General features: G+C 42.0%; 1 protein-coding gene across 1 annotated transcript in view; it reads right to left on the bottom strand.

Moving 5' to 3' along the window:
• CUL9 (cullin 9) overlaps positions 1-23,564 on the bottom strand; it is a gene marked incomplete in the record, with an annotated part of 1,346,550 nt that overhangs the window by 1,249,456 nt on the left and 73,530 nt on the right. Inside the window, 1 exon segment of the mRNA XM_053712774.1 lies at positions 19,833-20,420. Within this exon segment, the coding sequence (XP_053568749.1) occupies positions 19,833-20,420 (588 nt within the window).

Below are 23,564 nucleotides of genomic sequence, written 5' to 3'. Positions count from 1 at the left end.
CGGACCTTATCCTAGGGATTGGTAGTAGACTAAAAAGGAGTTTACTATGCTTGATGCCTCCTCTAAAGATCTATGACTGGAAACGGAGACTTTTTGATCCAGGAGGGGTGGCATTTTCCGGCATGGCTCAGAGAGACATCTTCCTGACGTTAGAGTTATTGCTGCAGAGTCATAGCTGGTTAGAACAGTCTGCTTGTCGGACCAAGTCTGGGACATGTGTGTTGATTAGGCATCGGTGTCCATGGCATATACCTGTGATCAGCCAGATAGGAGTAGGGTGACACCTTAATCTGAACATTTTATGCTTGCAGTCTGTTTTTTGTGTTCTCTTAGTGATGTTTCTAGGTTCTGAGAAATGAGGTTGTTATGAAATTGACTATACTCTATCCAGACACAAGAAAACTGTTCAATGTACCCTCATGATATTAGTTACTGTTTATGATATAGCTTTTGCTTCCCAGTGCTGTATGGTTGATATATTTGAGACCCTATCCTTGGTACTTTAGCTAGAGGATGGTATCTATTAAACTACAGGGTCCCCCCCTTGCTTGTATACCCGGTGAGCCACCGGTACAATAGGTTATGACAACATGCACACTAAAAAAGTGAATATAACCTTTATTGTTACTTTCCAGACATGCTACCTCCACAGGAATTCATTTCAGTGTCCACTGTTAGCGATAAATAAGTTGACGGTATGTATATTGATTACTGTGCATGTTTGTATGTATATCATTCATATAGTACCCATGTTCTGGGCCACTCGGTCTAATATGTTTTCATGGAACTAACTAACTTAGTCCTCCATTAAATAGATTCGCCCCTCTTTGCTAACCAGCTGTGCTAAAACTCTCACTGTTACTGCATCGTCAGCGGCCGAGATGATGTGGTGCATTAAATTTGTTCATCCATAGTTGTAGAGAGTTTTAATTTTATTCTTGTGTGTGGCACAGGGGAGAGTTTTACTTGTTAGGATGAGTAGCCTTATAACATCGGCCCTTCACATCAGTAAAATAATTGTACTATATCACATGCCCAATTACCTAGCTTTATGATTATACTAGAAACTTAGCTCTATGTCAGGATTAGCCATATTAATTGCTATGGCCTATATGTCGCTATAGATTACTGAGGTAAACTCACTTAACCGTGCCCCTTTGTGGTCATTCTAAACCTACCCTAATGACTTTTTGTCCCAGAGAATGCATCTTGGAACTCATCGCTGCAGGACATAATTGTTGGGCTTTCCTGCTATCTTATTAAGGGGGGATAATGAACTCTGGCTACAGGGTTCAATTTTTTCTTAGTGTTATAGGTTAGGACTCCAAGGCGATCTAGCTGTATATACCCGTGTATTCCTTTCCCATGTGGTTCGTAGACCCAGGAGAGTGCCCTCTATCTGGTTTGAAAATGATATAAAAACCCATAAGAAGCCGGAGCAGTTTAAGTTCTGTATGTTCTGTGACACAGTTTATACTGATGTTTTATTGTTTGTTGAATAGGGTGTCTTATGATATTTAATATTTACCTTTATAGTTCATCTTTATATATTGTTCATATTCATGTAGGTCCAAGAGTGGCCTATTTATTATTTTCTCTCCTCCTTAAAGCCCCCCATTACGTCTATAATGCAGTCCAGGAGGTCCAAGAGAGGCCTGGTTAGTTTTTCCTTCATATCATGTATTATTATATCTTAGGAGGTATCAGAAAACTGAGGTTCTATGCTCAATTTGTATTTACATCTTCAAGCAATATGTGTGTTACTGGATGATGCTATATGATGACTATCTGTCAGCTTTATGTTTGCGTAGTGTTTTGTGTAATCACTTGCTTGTATTATTTCTTCTTAAAACCTCAATAAAAAATTAAAAAAAAAAAAAAATATGAGACAAAGATAAATAATTTCAGAACTTTTTCCACCTTTAGTGTGACCTATAAACTGTACAACTCAATTGTAAAACAAACTGAAATGTTTTAGGTGGAGGGAAGTAGAAATAAAAAACTAAAATAATATGGTTGCATAAGTGTGCACACCCTTAAACTAATACTTTGTTGAAGCACCCTTTGATTTGATTACAGCACTCAGTCTTTTTGGGTATGAGTCTATCAGCATGGCACATCTTGACTTGGCAAGATTTGCCCACTCTTCTTTGCAAAAACACTCTAAATCTGTCAGATTGTGAGTGCATCTCCTGTGCACAGCCTTCTTCAGATCACCCCACAGATTTTCGATTGGATTCAGGTCTGGGCTCTGACAGGGCCATTCCAAAACTTTAATCTTCTTCTGGTGAAGCCATTCCTTTGTTGATTTGGATGTATGCTTTGGGTTGTTGTCATGCTGAAAGATGAAGTTCCTCTTCATGTTCAGCTTTCTAGCAGAAGCCGGAAGGTTTTGTGCCAATATTGTCTGGTATTTGGAACTGTTCATAATTCCCTCTACCTTCACTAAGGCCCCAGTTCCAGCTGAAGAAAAACCGCCCCAAAGCATAATGCTGACACCACCATGCTTCACTGTGGGTATGGTGTTCTTTTGGTTATATACAGTGTTGTTTTTGCGCCGAACATATCTTTTGGAATTATGGCCAAAAAGTTTAATCTTGGTTTAGAACACCTTTTGCGATATGCTTTTGGGAGACTTCAGATGTGTTTTTGCAAAATTTAGCTGGGCTTGGATGTTTATTTTCGTAAAGGAAAGGCTTCCGTCTTGCCACTCTACCCCATAGCCCAGACATATGAAGAATACGGGCGATTGTTGTCAAATGTACCACACAGCCAGTACGTGCCAGATATTCCTGCAGCTCCTTTAATGGTGCTGTAGGCCTCTTGGCAGCCTCCCAGACCAGTTTTCTTCTTGTTTTTTCATCAATTTTGGAGGGACGTCCAGTTGTTGGTAATGTCACTGTTGCACCATATTTTCTCCAGTTGATGATGACTGTCTTCACTGTGTTCCATGGTATATCCAATGCCTTGGAAATTCTTTTGTACCGTTCTCCTGACTGATACCTTTTAACAATGAGATCCCTCTGATGCCTTGAAAGCTCTCTGCGAACCATGGCTTCTGTAGGTTGCGACTAAGAAAATGTCAGGAAAGACCTACTAGAACAGCTGAACTTTATTTGGGGTTAATCAGAGGCATTTTAAATAATGGCAGGTGTGTGATGACTCCTATTTAACATGATTTTGAATGTGATTGCTCAATTCTAAACACAGCTACATCCCCAGTTATACTTATGCAACCACATTATATTAGTTTTTTATTTTTACTTCACTCCACCTAGAAGTTTCAGTTTGTTTTTCAATTAAGTTGTACAGTTTACATTAAAAGGTGGAAAAGGAAATTTATGCTTACCTGATAAATTTGTTTCTTTTACGATATGACGAGTCCACGGATTTCATCCTTACTTATGGGATTAAATCTCCTGTTAGCAGGAAGTGGCAAAGAGCACCACAGCAGAGCTGTATATATAGCTCCTCCCTTCTCTCCCAACCCAGTCATTCGACCGAAGTTAGGAAGAGAAAGGAAAAGCCAAAGGTGCAGAGGTGACTGAAGTTTAAAAAAAAAAAAAAAATACCCGTCTTAGAAATGACAGGGTGGGCCGTGGACTCGTCATATCGTAGAAGAAACAAATTTATCAGGTAAACATAAATTTCCTTTTCTTTTACAAGATATGATGAGTCCACGGATTTCATCCTTACTTATGGGATACAATACCAAAGCTATAGGACACAGATGAAAGGGAGGGACAAGACAGGAACCTAAACGGAAGGCACCACTGTTTGAAAAACCTTTCTCCCAAAACCAGCCGCAGAAGAAGCAAAATTATCAAATTTGTAAAATTTGGAAAAAGTGTGAAGAGTCGACCAAGTTGCAGCCTTACAAATCTGTTCAACAGAAACATCATTTTTAAATGCCCATGAGGAAGCCACAGCCCTAGTAGAATGAGCCGTAATTCTTTCAGGAGGCTGCTGTCCAGCAGTCTCATATGCCAGACGGATGATACTCTTCAGCCAAAAAGAAAGAGGTAGATAACAAGAGTGAGCCTCCGCCCACCAAATTATCTTGGATACTTCTGTCATCGCTAAGGGACTCCTTGTTCCTCCCTGATGATTGATGTAAGCCCCAGTCGTGATGTTGTCCGACTGAAAGCGGATGAATTTGGCCGAAGCCAACTGAGGCCACCCCTGAAGCGCATTGAATATTGTTCTCAATTCCAGAATATTGTTTGGAAGTAGAGACTCCGACTGAGTCCACACACCCTGAGCCTTCAGGGAATTCCAGACTGCACCCCAACCTAGTAGACTGGCGTCCGTTGTCACTATCATCCCCGAGGGTCTGTGGAAGCACGTCGGGACAGATGATCCGGCGACAACCACCAAAGAAGAGAGTCTGTTGTCTCCTGATCCAGATCTATCTGAGGAGACAAATTTGCATAATCTCCATTCCACTGCCTGAACATGCTCAGTTGTAGTGGTCTGAGATGAAAACGAGCAAACGGAATGAAGTCCATTGCCGCCACCATCAATCCAATTACCTCCATGCACTGAGCCACTGATGGCTAAGGATTGGACTGAAGAGCTCGGCATGTATTCAGAATCTTTAACTTTCTGACCTCTGTCAAGAAAATCTTCATAGATATGGAATCTATTAGAGTTCCCAAGAAGGGAACCTTTGTCGGTGGAATTAAGGAACTCTTTTCTAGATTCACCTTCCACCCGTGAGTCCTCAGAAAGGACAGAGCCATGTCTGTATGAGACTTTGTCAGATGGTAAGACGACGCCTGGATCAGAATATCGTCCAGATAAGGCGCCACTGCAATGACCCACGGCCTGAGAACCGCCAGAAGTGACTCTAGAACCTTTGTGAAGATCCTGGGTGCTGTGGCCAACCCGAAGGATAGGAATATGAAGATATGCATCTTTCAAGTCCACGGCAGTCATATATTGACCCTCCTGGATCAATGGCAGAATTGTCCGAATTGTCTCCATCTTGAAGGATGGGACTCTGAGAAACTGGTTTAGACTTTTCAGATCAAAAATGGGTTGAAACGTGCCCTCTTTTTTGGGGATCACAAAAAAATTTGAGTAAAACCCCTGACCCTGTTCCAGTCTTGGAACGGGACAAATTACTCCCATAGTAGAGAGGTCTTTTACACAACGTAAGAACGCCTCTCTTTTTATCTGGTCTACAGACAATCGTGAAAGAAGAAACCTCCCCCTTGGGAGAGAATTTTTGAATTGCAGCTGATACCCTTGGGACACGATTTCCAGTGTCCAAGGATCCTGTACATCTCTTACCCAAGCCTGGGCAAAGAGAGAAAGTCTGCCCCCTACTAGATCCGGTCCCGGATCGGGGGCCGCCCCTTCATGCTGTCTTGCTAGCAGCAGCGGGCTTCTGGGTTGTTTACCCTTGTTCCAAACCTGGTTGGGTCTCCAGACGGACTTGGCCTGAGCAAAATTCCCTTCCTGCTTGGCGGAAGAAGAGGAAGAAGAGGGGACTCCTTTAAAATTCCGAAAGGAACAAAAATTATTTTGTTTACCCCTCAGTTTAGCAGTTCTATCCTGAGGTAGGAGATGACCCTTACCTCCCGTAATGTCAGAAATTATTTCTTTCAAGTCAGGCCCGAGTAGGGTTTTTCCCTTGAAAGGAATAGCCAAAAGCTTTGACTTAGATGACACATCAGCAGACCAAGATTTTAACCATAACGCTCTACGCGCTAAAATAGCAAATCCGGCAATCTGAAAGGCGGCATCTGTTGTGAAAAACTGTAGTCATTCTATACTCAGGCCCGTTATAGCTATATAACAAGACAGCCCTTACACAGAAACTGCATCTCCCAGCGTCTAGCCCATATTGAGTACCCATATAAAAACAGACATCAATATCAAACAGTAATTTCAGTTTCACCATTTTACACATAGTGCCTACTGATTACCCCTTCCCAGATAGGGAATAATGTCAGCCTGTTCTGATACCAAGTCTCCCAGAAACAAATGACTGAACATACCTCAATGCTGCTTGTAGCATGATACGGTTCTCCACACTGAAGATGTTTCTGTACACTACCTTCAACCGCTCTGTGGGAACCAGCACCATCTTAGAGAATGTTTTGTTAAGATCATCAACATCAGGGCAGAAAATAAAATGTCTCCACTCCTCTTGGGAAGTTATTGACAGACAATTTCTCCCTGAGGAAAATAGTACTCACTGGCACCATTTTAAAATGAAAAAAAACAACAATTCTTGATTGAAGAATCTAAACTAACATCTCACTTTACCTCTTCCTATCACTAACACAGGCAAAGAGAATGACTGGATTGGGAGGGAAGGGAAGAGCTATATATACAGCTCTGCTGTGGTGCACTTTGCCACTTCCTGCTAACACGAGATTTAATCCCATAAGTAAGGATGAAATCCGTGGACTTGTCATATCTTGTAAAAGAAAAGTTCTGAAATGATTTATCTTTGTCTAATTTATTTACATAACAGAAACCTGACATTTTAACAGGGGTGTGTAGACTTTTATATCCACTGTAGTCTAACTTTAGAAGCATTTGAGAATTAACAGATTTCATTGGGAGTTTTTAATGCATTGTTAAACCAAGCTCTAAGGAAGATTTACATGCTGAGCACATTTCAGGTGTGGCCAATTGATGAGGTCTATATTTTGCTATGAAAGGAAAAAGACTACCAAGACATTGATGAAGGCTGCTGGTTCAATTCCTAAAAGAGGAACAGAAAAGTGAGTTATCAGCGCTGATATTGGGTTGTCAGGTGGTTTAAGTGTTGTTAATACCTGTGCCCTATAGGGAGGTTCATGCTTCATATACCCTTAACCTCTTGGCTACAAGGTGAAAGAGTTAAAAGGAAATGATGCATAACTTCCATGTTAAGTTGTAAGGCATTTACTGGCCAGTAGGGGGAATCTTAAAGGGACATAGAACTATTTGTTTTTACAAATTACACATACGGACTACATGAGTAAAACATTTCAATTTGATAAAAAATGTGCATTGTTGTGCTATCCAGGTCACAGCCCTTTAATAGTCTCCTGTACATCTCTCTTCTGCTTAGATATAAATAGGCTGTACTAACCAGACACTCTCTTGAAGTCTGGAATATGCATTCAACCTCAAACAGGTAAAAAAACATAATTTATGCTTACCTGATAAATTTATTTCTCTTGTAGTGTATCCAGTCCACGGATCATCCATTACTTATGGAATATATTCTCCTTCCCAACAGGAAGCTGCAAGAGTCCACCCACAGCAAAGCTGCTATATAGCTCCTCCCCTAACTGCCATATTCAGTCATTCGACCGAAAACATGCAGAGAAAGGAAAAACCATAGGGTGCAGTGGTGACTGTAGTTCAAATGAAAAAATTACCTGCCTTAAAGTGACAGGGCGGGCCGTGGACTGGATACACTACAAGAGAAATAAATTTATCAGGTAAGCATAAATTATGTTTTCTCTTGTTAAGTGTATCCAGTCCACGGATCATCCATTACTTATGGAATACCAATACCAAAGCTAAAGTACACGGATGATGGGAGGGACAAGGCAGGTACTTAAACGGAAGTTACCACTGCCTGTAAAAAACCCTTTCTCCCAAAAATAGCCTCCGAAGAAGCAAGGTATCAAATTTGTTAAATTTGAAAAGTATGAAGCGCAGACCAAGACTCCGTCTTGTAAATCTGTTCAACAGAAGCCACATTTAAAAAAGGCCCAAGTGAAAACCACAGCTCTAATAGAATGAGCTGTAATCCCTTCAGGAGGCTGCTGTCCAGCAGTCTCATAAGCTAAATGAATTATGCTTTTTAACCAAAAAGACAGAGAGGCTGCTGAAGTCTTTTGACCTCTCCTCTGTCCAGAATAGACAACAAACAAGGTGAACGTTTGATGAAAACTGTAGTAGCTTGTAAGTAAAACTTTAAAGCACAAACCACGTCCAATATTGTGTAATAGACGTTCCTTCTTTGAGGAAGGATTAGGATACAAGCATGGAACAACTATCTCTTGAGTGATGTACTTGTTAGATACCACCTTAGGAAAAAACCCAGGTTGGTACGCAGGACCAGATAAGGAGAATCACATTGTAACACAGATAACTTGGAGACTCTACGAGTCGAGGAATTAGCTACCCAAAAGGAACTTTCCAAGATAAAGATTGATATCTATGGAACAAAAAAGGTTCAAACGGAACTTCTTGAAGAACCTTAAGAATCAGGTTTAAGCTCCATGGCGGAGCAACAGTTTTAAACACAGGCTTGGATCTAACCAAAGCCTGAACGTCTAGAATACCTGCCAGACGCTTGTGCAAAAAAATAGACAGAGTAAAAATCTGTCCCCTTTTAAGGAATTAGCTGACAACCCTTTTCTCAAAAACATCTTGGAGAAAAGATAATATCCTGGGAATCCAGACTTTACTCCATGAGTAACCCTTGGATTCATAACAATCAGATATTTACACCATATCTATGTTCAATTTTCCTAGAGACAGGCTTTCATGTCTGTATTAAGGTATCAATGACTGACTCGGAGAAGCCATGCTTTGATAACATCAAGCGTTCAGTCTCCAGGCAGTCCATCTCAGATTGATTCTATTTAGATGGTTGAAAGGACCCTGAGGTAGAGAGACCTGTCTCAGAAGCAGAGACCGTGATGGAAAGGATGACATGTCCACCAGATCTGCATACCAGGTCCTGCGTGGCTACGCAGGCGCTGTCAAAAACACCAAAGCCCTCTCCTGCTTGGTCTTGACCTCCGGAGGAAATCCCACTCCCCCGGAAGAAAAGTCTGACGACTTAGAAAATCCACCTCCCAGTTCTCAACACCTGGGATATGGATAGCTGATAGACAAGAGTGAGTCTCTGTCCAGTAAATTATTGTAAGACTTCTAACATCGCTAGGGAACTTCTGTTCCCCCTTGATGGCTGATGTAAGCCACAGTCGTGTATATTGTCCGACTGAGTATGATGTACCTCAGAGTTGCTAACTGAGGCCAAGTCTGAAGAGCATGGAATATCACTCCCAGTTCCAGAATATTTATTAGAAGGAGGGTCTCCTCCTAAGTCCACTATCCCTGAGCCTTCAGGGAGTTCCAGACTGCATCCCAACCTAAAAGGCTGGCATCTATTGTAACAATTGTCCCATCTGACCTGCGGAAGGTCATACCCTTGGACAGATGGACCCGACATAGTCACCAGAGAAGAGAATCTCTGGTCTCTTGGTCCAGATTTAACAGGGGGACAAATCTGTGTAATCCCCGTTCCTCTGACTGAGCATGCATAGTTGCAGCGGTCTGAAATGTAGACGTGCAAACGGTACTATGTCCCTTGCCGCTACCATTAAGCCGATTTCATTCATGTACTGAGCCACCGAAGGGCGCGGATGGGATGAAAAAAAAAAAAACACGGCAGAAATTTAGAAACTTTGACAACCTGGACTCCGTCAGGTAAATTTTCATTTCTACAGAATCTATCAGAGTCCCTAGGAGGGAAACCCTTGAGATTGGGGATAGAGAACTCTTTCCTTGTTCACTTTCCACCCATGTGATCTCAGAAATGCCAGTACTACGTCCGTATGAGACTGGGCAATTTGGATGTTTGACGCCTGTATCAGGATGTCGTCTAAATAAGGGGCCACTTCTATGCCCCGCGGTCTAAGGACCGCCAAAGCGACCCCAGAACCTCCATAAAGATTCTTGGGGCTGTAGATATCCCAAAGGAAAGAGCTACAAACTGGTAATGCCTGTCTAGAAAGGCAAACCTGAAAAACGATGGTGATCTTTATGCATCACAATGTGAGGATAAGCATCCTTCAAATCCATTGTAGTCCTCTATTGACTCTCCTGGATCATAGTTAAGATGGTACGAATAGTTTCCATCTTAAATGACGGAATTCTGAGGAATTTGTTTAAGATCTTTATATCCAAAATAGGTCTGAAGGTTCCCTCTCCTTGGGAACCACAAACAGATTTGAGTAAAAACTCTGTCCCTGTTCCTCTCTTGGAACTGGATGGATCTCGTACACAATGTAAGAATGCCTCCTTCTTTATCTGGTTTGCAGATAATTGTGAAAGGCGAAATCTCCCCTTTTTTGGGGGGGAATCTTTGAAATCCAGAAGATATCTCTGGGATATAAATTCCAATGCCTAGGGATCCTGGGCATCTCTTGCCCACGCCTGGGCAAAGAATGAAAGTCTGCCCCCTATAGGATCCGTTACCGGATAGGGGTCCGTTCCTTCATGCTGCCTTAGAGGCAGCAGCAGGCTCCTTGGCCTGCTTATCTTTGTTCCAGGTCCGATTGTCTCCAGACCGCCTTGGACTGAGCAAAAATTCCCTCTTGTTTTGCCTTAGAGGAAGAGGATGCCACACCTGCCCTGAAGTTTTTAAAAGGTACGAAAATTAGACTTTTTTTTTTTTTTTTTTTGCCCTTGATTTAGACCTATCCTGAGGAAGGGCATGACCTTTTCCTCCAGTGATATAAGCAATAATCTCCTTCAAACCAGGCCCGAATAGGGTCTGCCCCTTGAAGGGAAGTTAAGTAGCTTATTTATTAAAGTCACGACAGCTGACCATGATATAAGCCATAGCGCTCTGCGCGCCAGTATAGTAAAAAACAGAATTCTTAGCCGTTAGTCTAGTCAAATGAACAAGGCATCAGAAAACAAAGGAATTGGCTAGCATAAGCTTGTCAAATATATTCATCCAATGGAGTCGCTTAACTGTAAAGCCTCATCAAGAGACTCAACCCAGAACGCCGCAGCAGCAGTGACAGAAGCAATGTATGCAAGGGGCTGCAGGATAAAACCCTGTTGAATAAACATTTTTTATCCATTGGATCTAAAAAGCACAACTGTCCTCGTCAGAGGTAGTGGTACGCTTAGCTAGAGTAGAAACTCTTCTCTCCACCTTAGGAACTGTCTGCCAGAAGTCCTGTGTGGTGGTAACTATTAGAAAACATTCTTCTAAAAAATAGGAGGGGAAGAGAACGGCACACCTGGTCTATCCCATTCCTTATTAAAAAAATTTTTTTTTTTTTTTTTTTTTAGTAAACCTCTTTAGGTATTGGAAAAACATCAGTACACACCGGCACTGCATATTATTTATCCAGTCTACACAATTTCTCTGGCCCTGCGATTGTACACATTCATTCAGAGCAGCCAAAGCCTCGCTGAGCAACAAGTGGAGGTTCTCAAGCATAAATTTTAAATGTAGAAATATCAGAATCAGGTTAAATCATCTTCCCCGAGTCAAAAAAAAAAATCACCCACAGACTAAGCATATTGTGAGGTAGTATCATACATGGTTCTTAAAGCATCTGTATGCTCTGTATCTACCCCCAGAGCTAACTGCTTTCCTTTAATTTCAGGTAGTCTGACTAATACTGCTGCCAGAATATTATTCACCACCTTTGCCATGTCTTGTAAAATAAACGCTATGGGCGCCCTTGATGTACTTGGCGCCATTTGAGCGTGAGTCCCTGAAGCGGGAGTCGAAGGGTCTGACACGTGGGGAGAGTTAGTCGGCATAACTTTCCCCTCGACAGAATCCCCTGGTAAAGAAACGCTATGGGTGCCCTTGATGTACTTGGCGCCATTTGAGCGTGAGTCCCTAAAGCGGGAGTCAAAAGGTCTGACACGTGGGGAGAGTTAGTCGGCATAACTACCCCCACGACAGAATCCTCTGGTGATAATGTTTTTAAAGACAAAAAATGATCTTTATTGTTTAACATGAAATCAGTACATCTGGTACACATTCTAAGATGGGGTTCCACCATGGCTTTAAAACATAATGAACACAGAGCTTCCTCTTTGTCAGACATGTTAGAACAGACTAATAATGAGACTAGTAAGCTTGGAAAACACTTTAAATCAAGTTAACAAGCAAATATATAAAACGTTACTGTGCCTTTAAGAGAAACAAATTTTGCCAAAATTTGAAATAACAGTGAAAAAAGGCAGTTAAACTAACAAAATTTTTACAGTGTATGTAACAAGTTAGCAGAGCATTGCACCCACTTGCAAATGGATGATTAACCCCTTAATACAAAAAACAGATTAACAAAACGAAAAATATGTTTTAAACAGTCATAACAGCTCCTACTTTTGAAGCCCTTTTGAGCCCTTCAGAGATGTCCTATAGCATGCAGGGGACTGCTGAGGGAAGCTGAATGTCACTGTTTGTAATTTTAACTGCACCAACTGTAACTTTTATACTATAACAGTGGAAGGCCTCAGGAAACTGTTTCTATGTAAAATTTAAGCCAGCCATGTGGAAAAAACTTAGGCCCCAATAAGTTTTATCACCAAACATATGTTAAAAAACGATTAAACATGCCAGCAAACGTTTTAAAACACATTTTTACAAGAGTATGTATCTCTATTAATAAGCCTGATACCAGTCGCTATCGCTGCATTTAAGGCTTTACTTACATTACTTCGGTATCAGCAGTATTTTCTTAGTCAATTCCATTCCTAGAAAAATATTTTACTGCACATACCTTATCTGCAGGAAAACCTGCACGCCATTCCCCCTCTGAAGTACCTCACTCCTCAGAATGTGTGAGAACAGCAAATGGATCTTAGTTACGTCTGCTAAGATCATAGAAAAACGCAGGCAGATTCTTCTTCCAAATACTGCCTGAGATAAACAGCACACTCCGGTGCCATTTAAAAATAACAAACTTTTGATTGAAGAATAAACTAAGTAGAAAGCACCACAGACTCTCACAACCTCCTATCTATGTTGAGGCTTGCAAGAGAATGACTGAATATGGCAGTTAGGGGAGGAGCTATATAGCAGCTTTGCTGTGGGTGGACTCTTGCAGCTTCCTGTTGGGAAGGAGAATATATTCCATAAGTAATGGATGATCCGTGGACTGGATACACTTAACAAGAGAAAGTAAGTTAACTAAAGGAAGTTCTATAAAGTATTTTACTAGGCATAAATTACATTGTCAGTTGTAAATGCCTTTACAGATAATTAGGGGATATATGGCCTGAGGGTTCATGAACCACCCACTAAACACATGGGGAGCTTAGGAGGAGCTGAGGAAGCTAAATAAATGCTCTATATGTAAATACTATAGGTCTCTGGCACAAGAAGACGGAATGCTTATGGCAGGGAATATGTGGTGGCTTCTTCCTCCTGTACTAGATTAGTCTGTGATGTATTTTATTACAAACCCTTATCTGTACTCTACTATACAAATAAATAATAAGGCAATCAATGCTGTGAGTCAGGCAGAAGACATTGTGACAAATATACATGATGATATGACAAATACCTGATAAATGTATTTCTTTTTTTTTTTTTACACGATGAGTCCACGGATCATCTTCATTACTTATGGGATATTCACCTCCTGGTCAGCAGGAGGAGGCAAAGAGCACCACAGCAGAGCTGTTAAATAGCTCCCCCCTTCCTCCCACTCCAGTAATTCGACCGAAGTTAGGAAGAGAAAAGAAAAGCCAAGGTGCAGAGGTGTCTGAAATTTACAACAACCCACAACCTGTCTAAAAGAACAGGGCGGACCGTGGACTCATCGTGTCAAAAAATAAATAAAATTTATCAGGTAAGCATAAATTTTATTTTATTTTTTAAGACACGATGAGTCCACAGATCATCTTAATTACTAATGGAATTCAATACCCAAGCTAGAGTACACAGATGATACGGGAGGGACAAGACAGGTAACCTAAACAGAAGGCACCACAGCTTGAAGAAACTTTCTCCCAAAAGCGGCCTCTGCCGAAATAAAAGTATCAAATATGAAGAAATTTGAAAAAGTTTGAAAAGAAAACCAAGTTGCAGCCTTGCAAATCTGTTCCATGAGGAAGCAACAGCCCTCGTGGAATGAGCCGTAACACTCTCTAGAGGCTGCTGTCCAGCAGTCTCATATGATACTCTTTAGTCAAAAAGAGGGAGAAGTAGCCTTAGCCTTCTGTCCCTTACGTTTTCCTGAGAAAACCACAAAGAAAAAGACCAACGAAAATCCTTAGTCGTCTGCAAGAGAAAAACTTTAAAGCACAGCCCAAGACCAAATTGCAGAGTCGTTTCTTCTGAGAAGGAGGATTAGGACACAAGGAGGGAACAACAATCTCCTGATTAATGTTCTGATCAGAAACAACCGTAGGAAGAAATCCTAAGGTAGTACATAAAACTACCTTATCTGAACGGAAAATAAGATAAGGAGACTCGTACTGAAATGCCGAAAGCCCTGACACTTCCCAAGCAGAAGAAATAGCAAAAGGAAATAAAACTTTCAAAGATAACTACTTAATATCGAAGGAATACCTAAACTCAAAAGGAGCCTCCAGAAGAACTTCGAGAACGAAATTCAGACTCCATGAAGGAGTAATTGTCTTGAACACAGGCCTGATCCAGACCAAGGCCTGACAAAATGATTGCCCATCTGGAACATCCGCCAGACGTTTGTGTAACAAAATAGATAAGGCTCAGATTTGATCCTTTATGGAACTAGACAATATGCCTTTCACCAAACCTTCTTGGAGAAAAGACAAAATTCTAGGGATCCCAACTCTACTTCATGAGTAGCTCTTGGATCCACACCAATAGAAATATGTACGCCATATCCTATGGCATATCTTACTAAATACAGGCTTACAAACCTGAATCATGGTCACTATGACCAAGTCAGAAAACCCCGCCTGGATAAAGATAAACGTTCAATCTCTAAGCAGTCAGCTGCAGATAAATTAGATATGGGAGAAGGAAAGGCCCTTGAATTCGAAGGTCCTTCCTCAATGGAAGACTCCAAGGCAGCAGAAATGGCAAGTCCACCAGATCTGAATACCAAATTCTGCAAGGCCAAGCAGGAACAATGAGGATCACCGATGCCCTCTCCTGCTTGATTCGAGCAATGATCCAAGAAAGAAGCGCAAAACGGAGGAAATAGATATGCTAGAGTGAAAATCAAAGGAACCGCCAGAGCATTTAATAGTTCCGTCTGGAAATCCCTGGACCTCGACCCGAATCTCGGGAGCTTGGCAGTCTGTCGGAATGCCAAGAAATCTAATTCCGACTAAACCCACCTGAGAATCAGGCTGGAGAACACTTCCGGATGTAGTTCCCACTCCCCTTAAAAGGTCTGCCTGCCCAGGAAGTCCACCCCTGGGATGTGGATCATCGACAAACAACAGAAATATGCCTCCATCCCCTGAATTATTTCTGGTTATCTCCGTCATCTAAGGAACTCCTTGTTCCTCCCTGATAAGTGATGTAAGCCACAGAAGGTATATTGTCCGAATGGAACCTGATAAACTGGACCGAGGTTAACTGGGGCCAAGCCAGAAGAGCCTTCGCTCTCAGCTCTAGCAAAATTATAGGTAGAACGGACTCTGAGTCCAAACTCCCTGAACCTTTAGGGAGCCTCGGACTGCTCCCTACCTTTTAAAGCTGGCGTCCGTCGTCACCATCAACCAAGATAGTCTGAGAAAAACAGGTTCCCTGTGGAAGATGATCCAAAGACAACCTGGTCCTATTTGTGGAGACAAGTCCGCATAATCTCCGTTCCATTGCTTGAGCATGCTTTACCCGAAGCACAGCAAACAGAGATCCCAAAACCCCTTGAGAAAATTCTGGGAGTTGTAATCACGAACTGGAAGCGTTTGTCCAGAAAAACAAACCGTAGGGACTTGTGATGATCCCTGTAAATGGGAACATGCAGGTGCGTGTCCTTTAAATCCAATGTTGTAATAAATTGACCCTTGTGGATCAAAGGGAGAATGTAACAAATAGTTTCATCTTGAAGGACGGTACTCAGAGAAATTAGTTTAGACTCTTGAGATCTAAAATTGGCTTGAAGGTTCCCTCTTTTTTTGGAACCATGAACAGATTGGAATAAAATCCCAAACCCTGATCTGGTACAGGAACGAGCACTCACAGGTTGGAAAGGTCTTTTATGCAGTGTAAGAACGCCTCTCTTTTTGCCTGGACTGCAGACAATACTTGAAACAGAAAACTGCCTCTGGAAGAAAAACTCTTGAACTCTAACTTGTATCCCTTGGACACCATCTCTATTGCCCAGGGATCCTGAACCTCTTGAACCCAAGCCTGGGCGAAGAGGGAAAGTCTTCCCCCTACAAGATCCGGCTTGGATCCAGGGCATGCCCTTCATGCTGTCCTTGAATACAACAGCAGGCTTTTTGGATTGTTTTCCCTTATCCCAAGATTGATTGGGTCTCCATGCAGGTTTAGTCTGTTCCTGTTTAGAGGTAGTAGAGAAAGAATTTCCCTGGAAATATAAAAAGGAACGAAATTGCTCTGTTGTCCTTTTCTCTATATCTTGAGGGAGAAGGTGACCCTTACCTCCCATGATGTCAGAGATAATTTCCAACAGGCCAGGTCCAAACAAGGACTTCCCCTTGTAAGGAATAGCTAAAAATTATGAATGTATGTATGGGGTACTTGAAAAGTACGGCTCATCACCCGTAAGGGTCTCAGGGCGCCGCTCATCTTATCGACCTCAGAAGGATGAATTATTGAGTGGACCTCACTGGGGACTGAACCTGCAACCCTTGGGTTGCTACAGAACTTAGCCACAGTGTCTTAACATGCTGAGCTATCTGATAAGGTACAAAAACTTAGAGTTAGAGGACACATCCGCAGACCAAAGCCCATAAGGCTCTGTGAGCTAGATAGAGAAACCCAAAATCTGTGCTCCCAGCTTTGATAACTTGAAGGGAAGCATCCGTAATAAAGGAATTAGCGAATTTAAGGGCTTTAATCCTATCCTGTATTTCATTCAAAAAAGTTTCTGTCCTGATAGTATCAGGCAACGTCTCAACCAATATGCTGCCGCCTAGTAACGGTAGCAATGCACACAGATGGCTGTCATTGTATTTGTAAGCCCTGGTGTACAAAAAAAAAAAGTATGACGGAAGAAGTCGCTGTCCAATGTAGCGAAAACCTCCTTGAGTAACAGACAAAGGAGATGAGGCTTAAACTTGAAATATACAACTTCAGCATCAACAAGAGGAATTACACTGTGATAGAGACCTCTTTTGTTGAATGACAGTACTACTCTAACGCTTTCCCTGTGATATTGGGAAAGCAGACAACGCGTCAAAACACAAGAAGAGCGAAGTCTAATAAAGTAACTCAAATGAGTTATTGAGGAAGCACAGGGCACTGCATGTGAGGGCAATAAAATTTGGGGCTCCAAAAAGGAGAAAATTGTATATAATAAACATTGAAAATAAATTTCTGAACAACAACCTCTTTGGAAACTGTTATCTCAGAAAAAGCACTGTTCCTAAGGATTAAATTCCTCACATACATAAGGAACAGCAAAAGAGTTGGTGGTTAAACATTGTGTAACAACACAAAAGAAAAAGACTGCATAGCCTCTTGGCCCTTTTCACAAAAAAACCAAGAGCTTCCAAAGAATCCTTTAATCATTTAATAACGGTAACCCATACAAAAACGTTACTTTCACTTTAAATTTTAAAAAGAGCAACTTTTTTCCTCTTTTTCCTCTTTTCAGAACCGCTTAAATAAGCTTTGCTATTTATCAAAAAACCCTCAGCAGGAAATTGCTGAGGTGCCTGTCTGAACAGAAAAACTATCGCCCTCTGAGCAGTACGTTCATGATCAGTAACTCCACCGCAACAGGGAAAGAGTCTCCGGTCCCATTACACATATAGTATGAGGATGCGTATAGGATCAGTAACTGCTCCGGAAGAGAAGGGGAAAAAGGTGCGATATGCAAATACCGCCCACCCCCCCAGGACCGCCCCTCATGGGGGTTAACAAAACAGTCATCTCCCGGCCGGCATGTTGTTATATGTAACCACCGGGAGATGAAAAAGGCGCGCTATGCATATTCAGTGAAAAACAGACTTGACCATAAAGCCATCTCCCGATCGGCATTTTTCTTATGTAACCGCCGGGAGATGAAATAAGTGCCCCAGAGACTAATTATGCCAATAGTCAACTAGATGTAAAAGCACCTAATTACACCCGCCTAGGGCGATATCAGCACAGTAATCTCCCGGTTGGCATGTTTCTTATGTAACCGCCGGGAGATGAGAAAGTGCCTCAGAGACTACGTATTATAACAGACAAGTAAACCAATTACACCCGCCTAGGATGATATCAGCACAGTAATCTCCCGGTCGGCATGTTTCTTATGTAACCGGCGGGAGATGAGATAAAGTGCCTCAGAGACTACGTATTATAACAGACAGGTAAACCAATTACACCCGCCTAGGGCAATATCAGCACAGTAATCTCCCGGTCAGCATGTTTCTTATGTAACCGCCGGGAGAGGAGATAAAGTGCCTCAGAGACTACGTATTATAACAGACAGGTAAACCAATTACACCCGCCTAGGGCGATATCAGTACAGTAATCTCCCGGTCGGCACGTTTCTTATGTAACCGCCGGGAGATAAGATAAAGTGCCTCAGAGACTACGTATTATAACAGACAGGTAAACCAATTACACCCGCCTAGGGCGATATCAGCATAGTAATCTCCCGGTCGGCATGTTTCTAATGTAACCGCAGGGAGATGAGATAAAGTGCCTCAGAGACTACGTATTATAACAGACAGGTAAACCAATTACACCCGCCTAGGGCGATATCAGTACAGTAATCTCCCGGTCGGCACGTTTCTTATGTAACCGCCGGGAGATAAGATAAAGTGCCTCAGAGACTACGTATTATAACAGACAGGTAAACCAATTACACCCGCCTAGGGCGATATCAGCATAGTAATCTCCCGGTCGGCATGTTTCTAATGTAACCGCCGGGAGATGAGATAAAGTGCCTCAGAGACTACGTATTATAACAGACAGGTAAACCAATTACACCCGCCTAGGGCGATATCAGCACAGTAATCTCCCGGTCGGCATGTTTCTTATGTAACCGCCGGGAGATGAGATAAAGTGCCTCAGAGACTACATATTATAACAGACAGGTAAACTAATTACACCCGCCTAGGGTAATATCAGAACAGTCATCTCCCGGTCGGCATGATTCTTTAAATACCGCCGGACGATGTGACTACCACCATCGTCGGTTGCCCTGTGAGACAAATAAATACAGAGTGCCCCCAGTGCCTGCGCTAGCTGTCACATAATCTCCTATGTATCAGGGAGAATTCATGCAAAAATAAAAATAAAGTGCCCAATCCATTAAGGGCTTCTTTATAAATCTCATCCCTACAAAGCAAGTGCCCAACTTCTGAGTTCCTTCTTTATATCCCCACAAATAAAAGTCAGCACTTACTTCATATTCTGCCCGACAGCAAAGGCAGCTCCCAGGTTTGCAAGGTCCTATTCCTAACATGGACCTGTGAAAGAGGAGAAAATACTGTGTAATATCCCTCAGATTTGTCATGGTTAGGGGAGCATAAATGTATGGGAGGCGCAGTGAGAATTATGTCCCACAAGTTCCCATTGCTCTAAAGCCACCAATGCTCTACTAAAGAGACTGATATGGACTATGGCTACACCCTAGGACAAAGCAGCACAATCTTGTACTACTTTAAAAATAATAAACTCTTGATTGAAGAATCTAATCTAACACCTCACTTTACCTCTTCCTATCACTAACGTAGGCAAAGAGAATGACTGGGGTGGGAGGGAGGGGAGGAGCTTTTTAACAGCTCTGCTGTGGTGCTCTTTGCCTCCTCCTGCTGACCAGGAGGTGAATATCCCATTAGTAATTAAGACTATCCATGGACTCATCGTGTCTTAAAAAAGAAAACTCATAACTATTTCACTTATTTTTATCATTTCTAGCCAAACGCTTTCCCTGACTTATTTGGTCTCACAACATCTGTTATTCCACAATTTGTCTCACCTGCATCATGTGATGCCAAAGCACGAAGCATCTTGCCAGCATTGTTGCGGATCTGTTTCTCTTGGTTGCATAGCATTTTCATCAGTAGATCCAGGGCTCCAGTCTCCTTAAAGACTCCAGCCAGGGAGCCAATGCTGGCGTAGGCACTCAGAACATGAATAGTGTTAAGCACTGAGGAGTCCGGCCCGCTGCTCTGGGACATTTGTCGGGATGCTCTCTGGACCAGCATTCTAACATCTTCCCTCATCTCTTGCAAAGCTCCTTCATCCGCTGCCCTGGAAGCCTCCTCCTCTTGGAGCCCTGAGCCTTCAGACTTGCGTTTCCCCAGCAGTGTAGGACAGTTCGTATACACCTCCTCTGCAGACATCCACATCAGGATGCTGGCAGCTTTACTCTCTCCCTGTGAGGCAGCACCTGTGCTCCCTGATGCTTCCTCAAGGTTCTGTACCGCCCATCGTATCAAGTACTCTGTGTGTCCACCAGGGCTCCAGCGCTGGCGCAGCAGTTCTTCGGGCTGAGCTTGCAGTTTGGGAGCAAGTTGCACCACAAGGTTCCCATTCCTTCGCTCGCCTACTAACATGGCTGAATCTAGAGAAAAAGACAAAATTACAGATCAGCTGCCTAATATTGCTAAAGTTCACAGGAACAAGAGCTGTGTGTGCTTATGTACATACTGAGGGCTGCATGCTATCTGTACATACGGTGCCTTACCTACTGTCATGAATACCTCATGAGTTAGATGCTAAAGGGTTAATTTTCTGTAGCTGGTGTGCTAAAAACATTTGTTTTTTCAAGAAGGAAAGTGCTGTGTATGTTTTCCCTTTGATAAGCCAGGACCCCCCTAATAAATAAGCTTGTCCGATGCACAAGAGAAAATTTTATTGCCACAACCTGTCAGCACATGGATTGATTAAACACAGGGTCTTTTTCAAGGAACTAAGATGGGGTCATTGATAAGACAGCCAGCTTTGCAAATTAGTGATTTTATAGCTGTAATAATAACCCAGAAACAAAGAATGCAATATATATGGTGCTTGGTATCAAAATACTCCTCACATCATCACTAAAAGATTGCCTGTGCATATGAAATAGATGTACATAGCAAAAGTTATAAGGTGTTCTATAATTTAAGCCAAAGATGCTGAGCTTTATGACCCATCATAAAAGAAAGGGTAAATATTTTCCTATCCCCCCTGCAAGAAGGTTGGGTCAAGCAATTTGATATCATGGAAACAAGTATAACATTTTGTGTTTAACAATTCAAGTTGTTCATTCTACTTGGGAGGCTGCTACAGTGCGAGTGACCATTTCTCTTGCCCATCTCCCTGGGGTAGACATATAAGATAGGAAAGTATTAGGTCTGTTAGTTCTCCTTTTTATTTTTAAAACTGTTTGCTTGTGTATAATTCCATTTGTTAACATCTGTTTATTAATAATGCACTGTGCATAATTTTTCACATAATAAATCATTCACTTAAGTTTTTGTCTTTGTCTAATATTTGAACCACGTTACTGAAAGACTGGTAGCATTATTACTGTGTTTAGGTTATTTTTTGCTAAATTGTATTCTGGGAGTTAAGTTGTTAGTCTGGCTTTTTCCTTAGGATTTCCTATAAATAAATCTTAAGTGGTGGCGGCTTATTTAGTTTGGGTGGCAGTAAAGGGGAGTTTTGGGCATTTTTTCTAAGCCTAGAACAGACTAGAGAATATTGTTAACCCTTGCACCCACTGAACTAAGTCACAGGCTTGCCTGGAGTGGCTAGACTGTGACAGATTAGTGAAAGTAGAAAGTGACTGGCACAGGGTTGGATAACACTGGTCGTCACACCTACATACTGAGCGCTGCGTGCTATCTGTACATATAATGCCTTACGTACAAACTGAGCAATATCTGTACAAATTGTGCCTTACCTACATACTGAGCGCTGCGTGCTATCTGTACATACGGTGCCTTACGTACATACAGAGCAACGTTATCTGTATATATGGTGCCTTACATACATAGCGAGCACAGTATATGTAGATATGGTGTCCTACGTACATACAGAGCACAGTTATCTGTATATATGGTGTCCTACTTATATACGGAGCATCCTTATCTGTATATATGGTGCCTTACGTACATACAGCGTCCTTTACTTGTGGGATATTATCCTCCTGCTAACAGGAAGTGGCAAAGAGCACCACAGCAGAGCTGTCTATATATAGCTCCTCCCTTAGCTCCACCCTCCAGTCATTCGACCGAAGGTACAGGAAGAAATATGAGAAACTACAAGGTGCAGAGGTGACTGAAGTTGAAATCAAAAAAATATAATCTGTCTTAAAATGACAGGGCGGGCCGTGGACTCGTCTTACCATAGAAGAAATCAATTTATCAGGTAAGCATAAATTTACTTTTCTTCTATAAAAGTAAGAAGAGTCCACGGATTCATCCTTTACTTGTGGGATACAATACCAAAGCTACAGGACACGGATGAACGGGAGGGACAAGACAGATGGTTAAACAGAAGGTACCACTGTTTGAAGAACTTTTCTCCCAAAAATAGCCTCTGAAGAAGCAAAGGTATCAAATTTGTAAAATTTGGAAAAGGTATGAAGCGAAGACCAAGTCGCAGTCTTACAAATCTGTTCAACAGAAGCATCATTTTTAAAAGCCCATGTGAAAGCCACCGCTCTAGTAGAGTGTCCAGCAGTCTTGTATGCCAAACGGATGATGCTTTTTAGCCAAAAGGTAAGAGAGGTAGCCGTAGCTTTTCGACCTCTACGTTTTCCAGAATAGACAACAAACAAAGAAGATGTTTGACGGAAATCTTTGGTCGCTTGCAAGTAAAACTTTAAAGCACGAACCACGTCCAAGTTGTGCAATAGACGCTCCTTCTTAGAGGAAGGATTAGGACACAGAGAAGGAACAACAATTTCCTGATTAATATTATTAGTAACAACCTTAGGAAGGAATCCATTTTTGGTACGCAAAACCACCTTATCAGCATTGAAAACATGATAAGGCGAGTCGCATTGCAATGCAGATAGTTCAGAAACTCTTAGAGCCGAAGAGATAGCAACTAAAAACAGAACTTTCCAAGATAGAAGTTTAATATCTATGGAATGCATAGGTTCAAATGGAACCCCTTGAAGAACCTTAAGAACTAAATTCAAACTCCATGGTGGAGCAACAGGTTTAAACACAGGCTTGATTCTAACTAAAGCCTGACAAAATGACTGAACGTCTGGAACATCTGCCAGACGTTTGTGCAGTAGAATTGATAAAGCAGATATCTGTCCCTTTAAGAAACTAGCTGATAGCCCCTTCTCCACCACTCCTGGGATATAGATTGCTGATAGATGGCAAGAGTGAGTCTCTGCCCATCGAATTATTTTGGTAACCTCTATCATCGCTAGAGAACTCTTTGTTCCCCCTGATGATTGATATATGCTACAGTCGTGATATTGTCCGACTGGAATCTTATGAATCTGGCCGACGCAAGCTGAGGCCATGCCTGAAGCGCGTTGAATATCGCTCTCAGTTCTAGAATATTTATTGGGAGGAGAGCCCTTGAAGTTTCGAAAGGAACGAAAATTATTTTGTTTGGTCCTCATCTTATTCGTCCTATCCTGAGGAAGGGCATGGCCTTTCCCTCCAGTGATATCTGAAATGATCTATTTCAGTTCAGGCCGAATAGGGTCTTATCCTTGAAAGGGATGGCTAAAAGCTTAGCTTTTGATGACACATCA

This window comes from Bombina bombina, chromosome 4 (genome assembly GCF_027579735.1).
Source record: "Bombina bombina isolate aBomBom1 chromosome 4, aBomBom1.pri, whole genome shotgun sequence".
In the NCBI taxonomy this organism is placed as follows: domain Eukaryota; kingdom Metazoa; phylum Chordata; class Amphibia; order Anura; family Bombinatoridae; genus Bombina; species Bombina bombina.
Note: the sequence above shows the minus strand (reverse complement) of the source record. Positions and strands in the feature narration are given on the sequence as shown.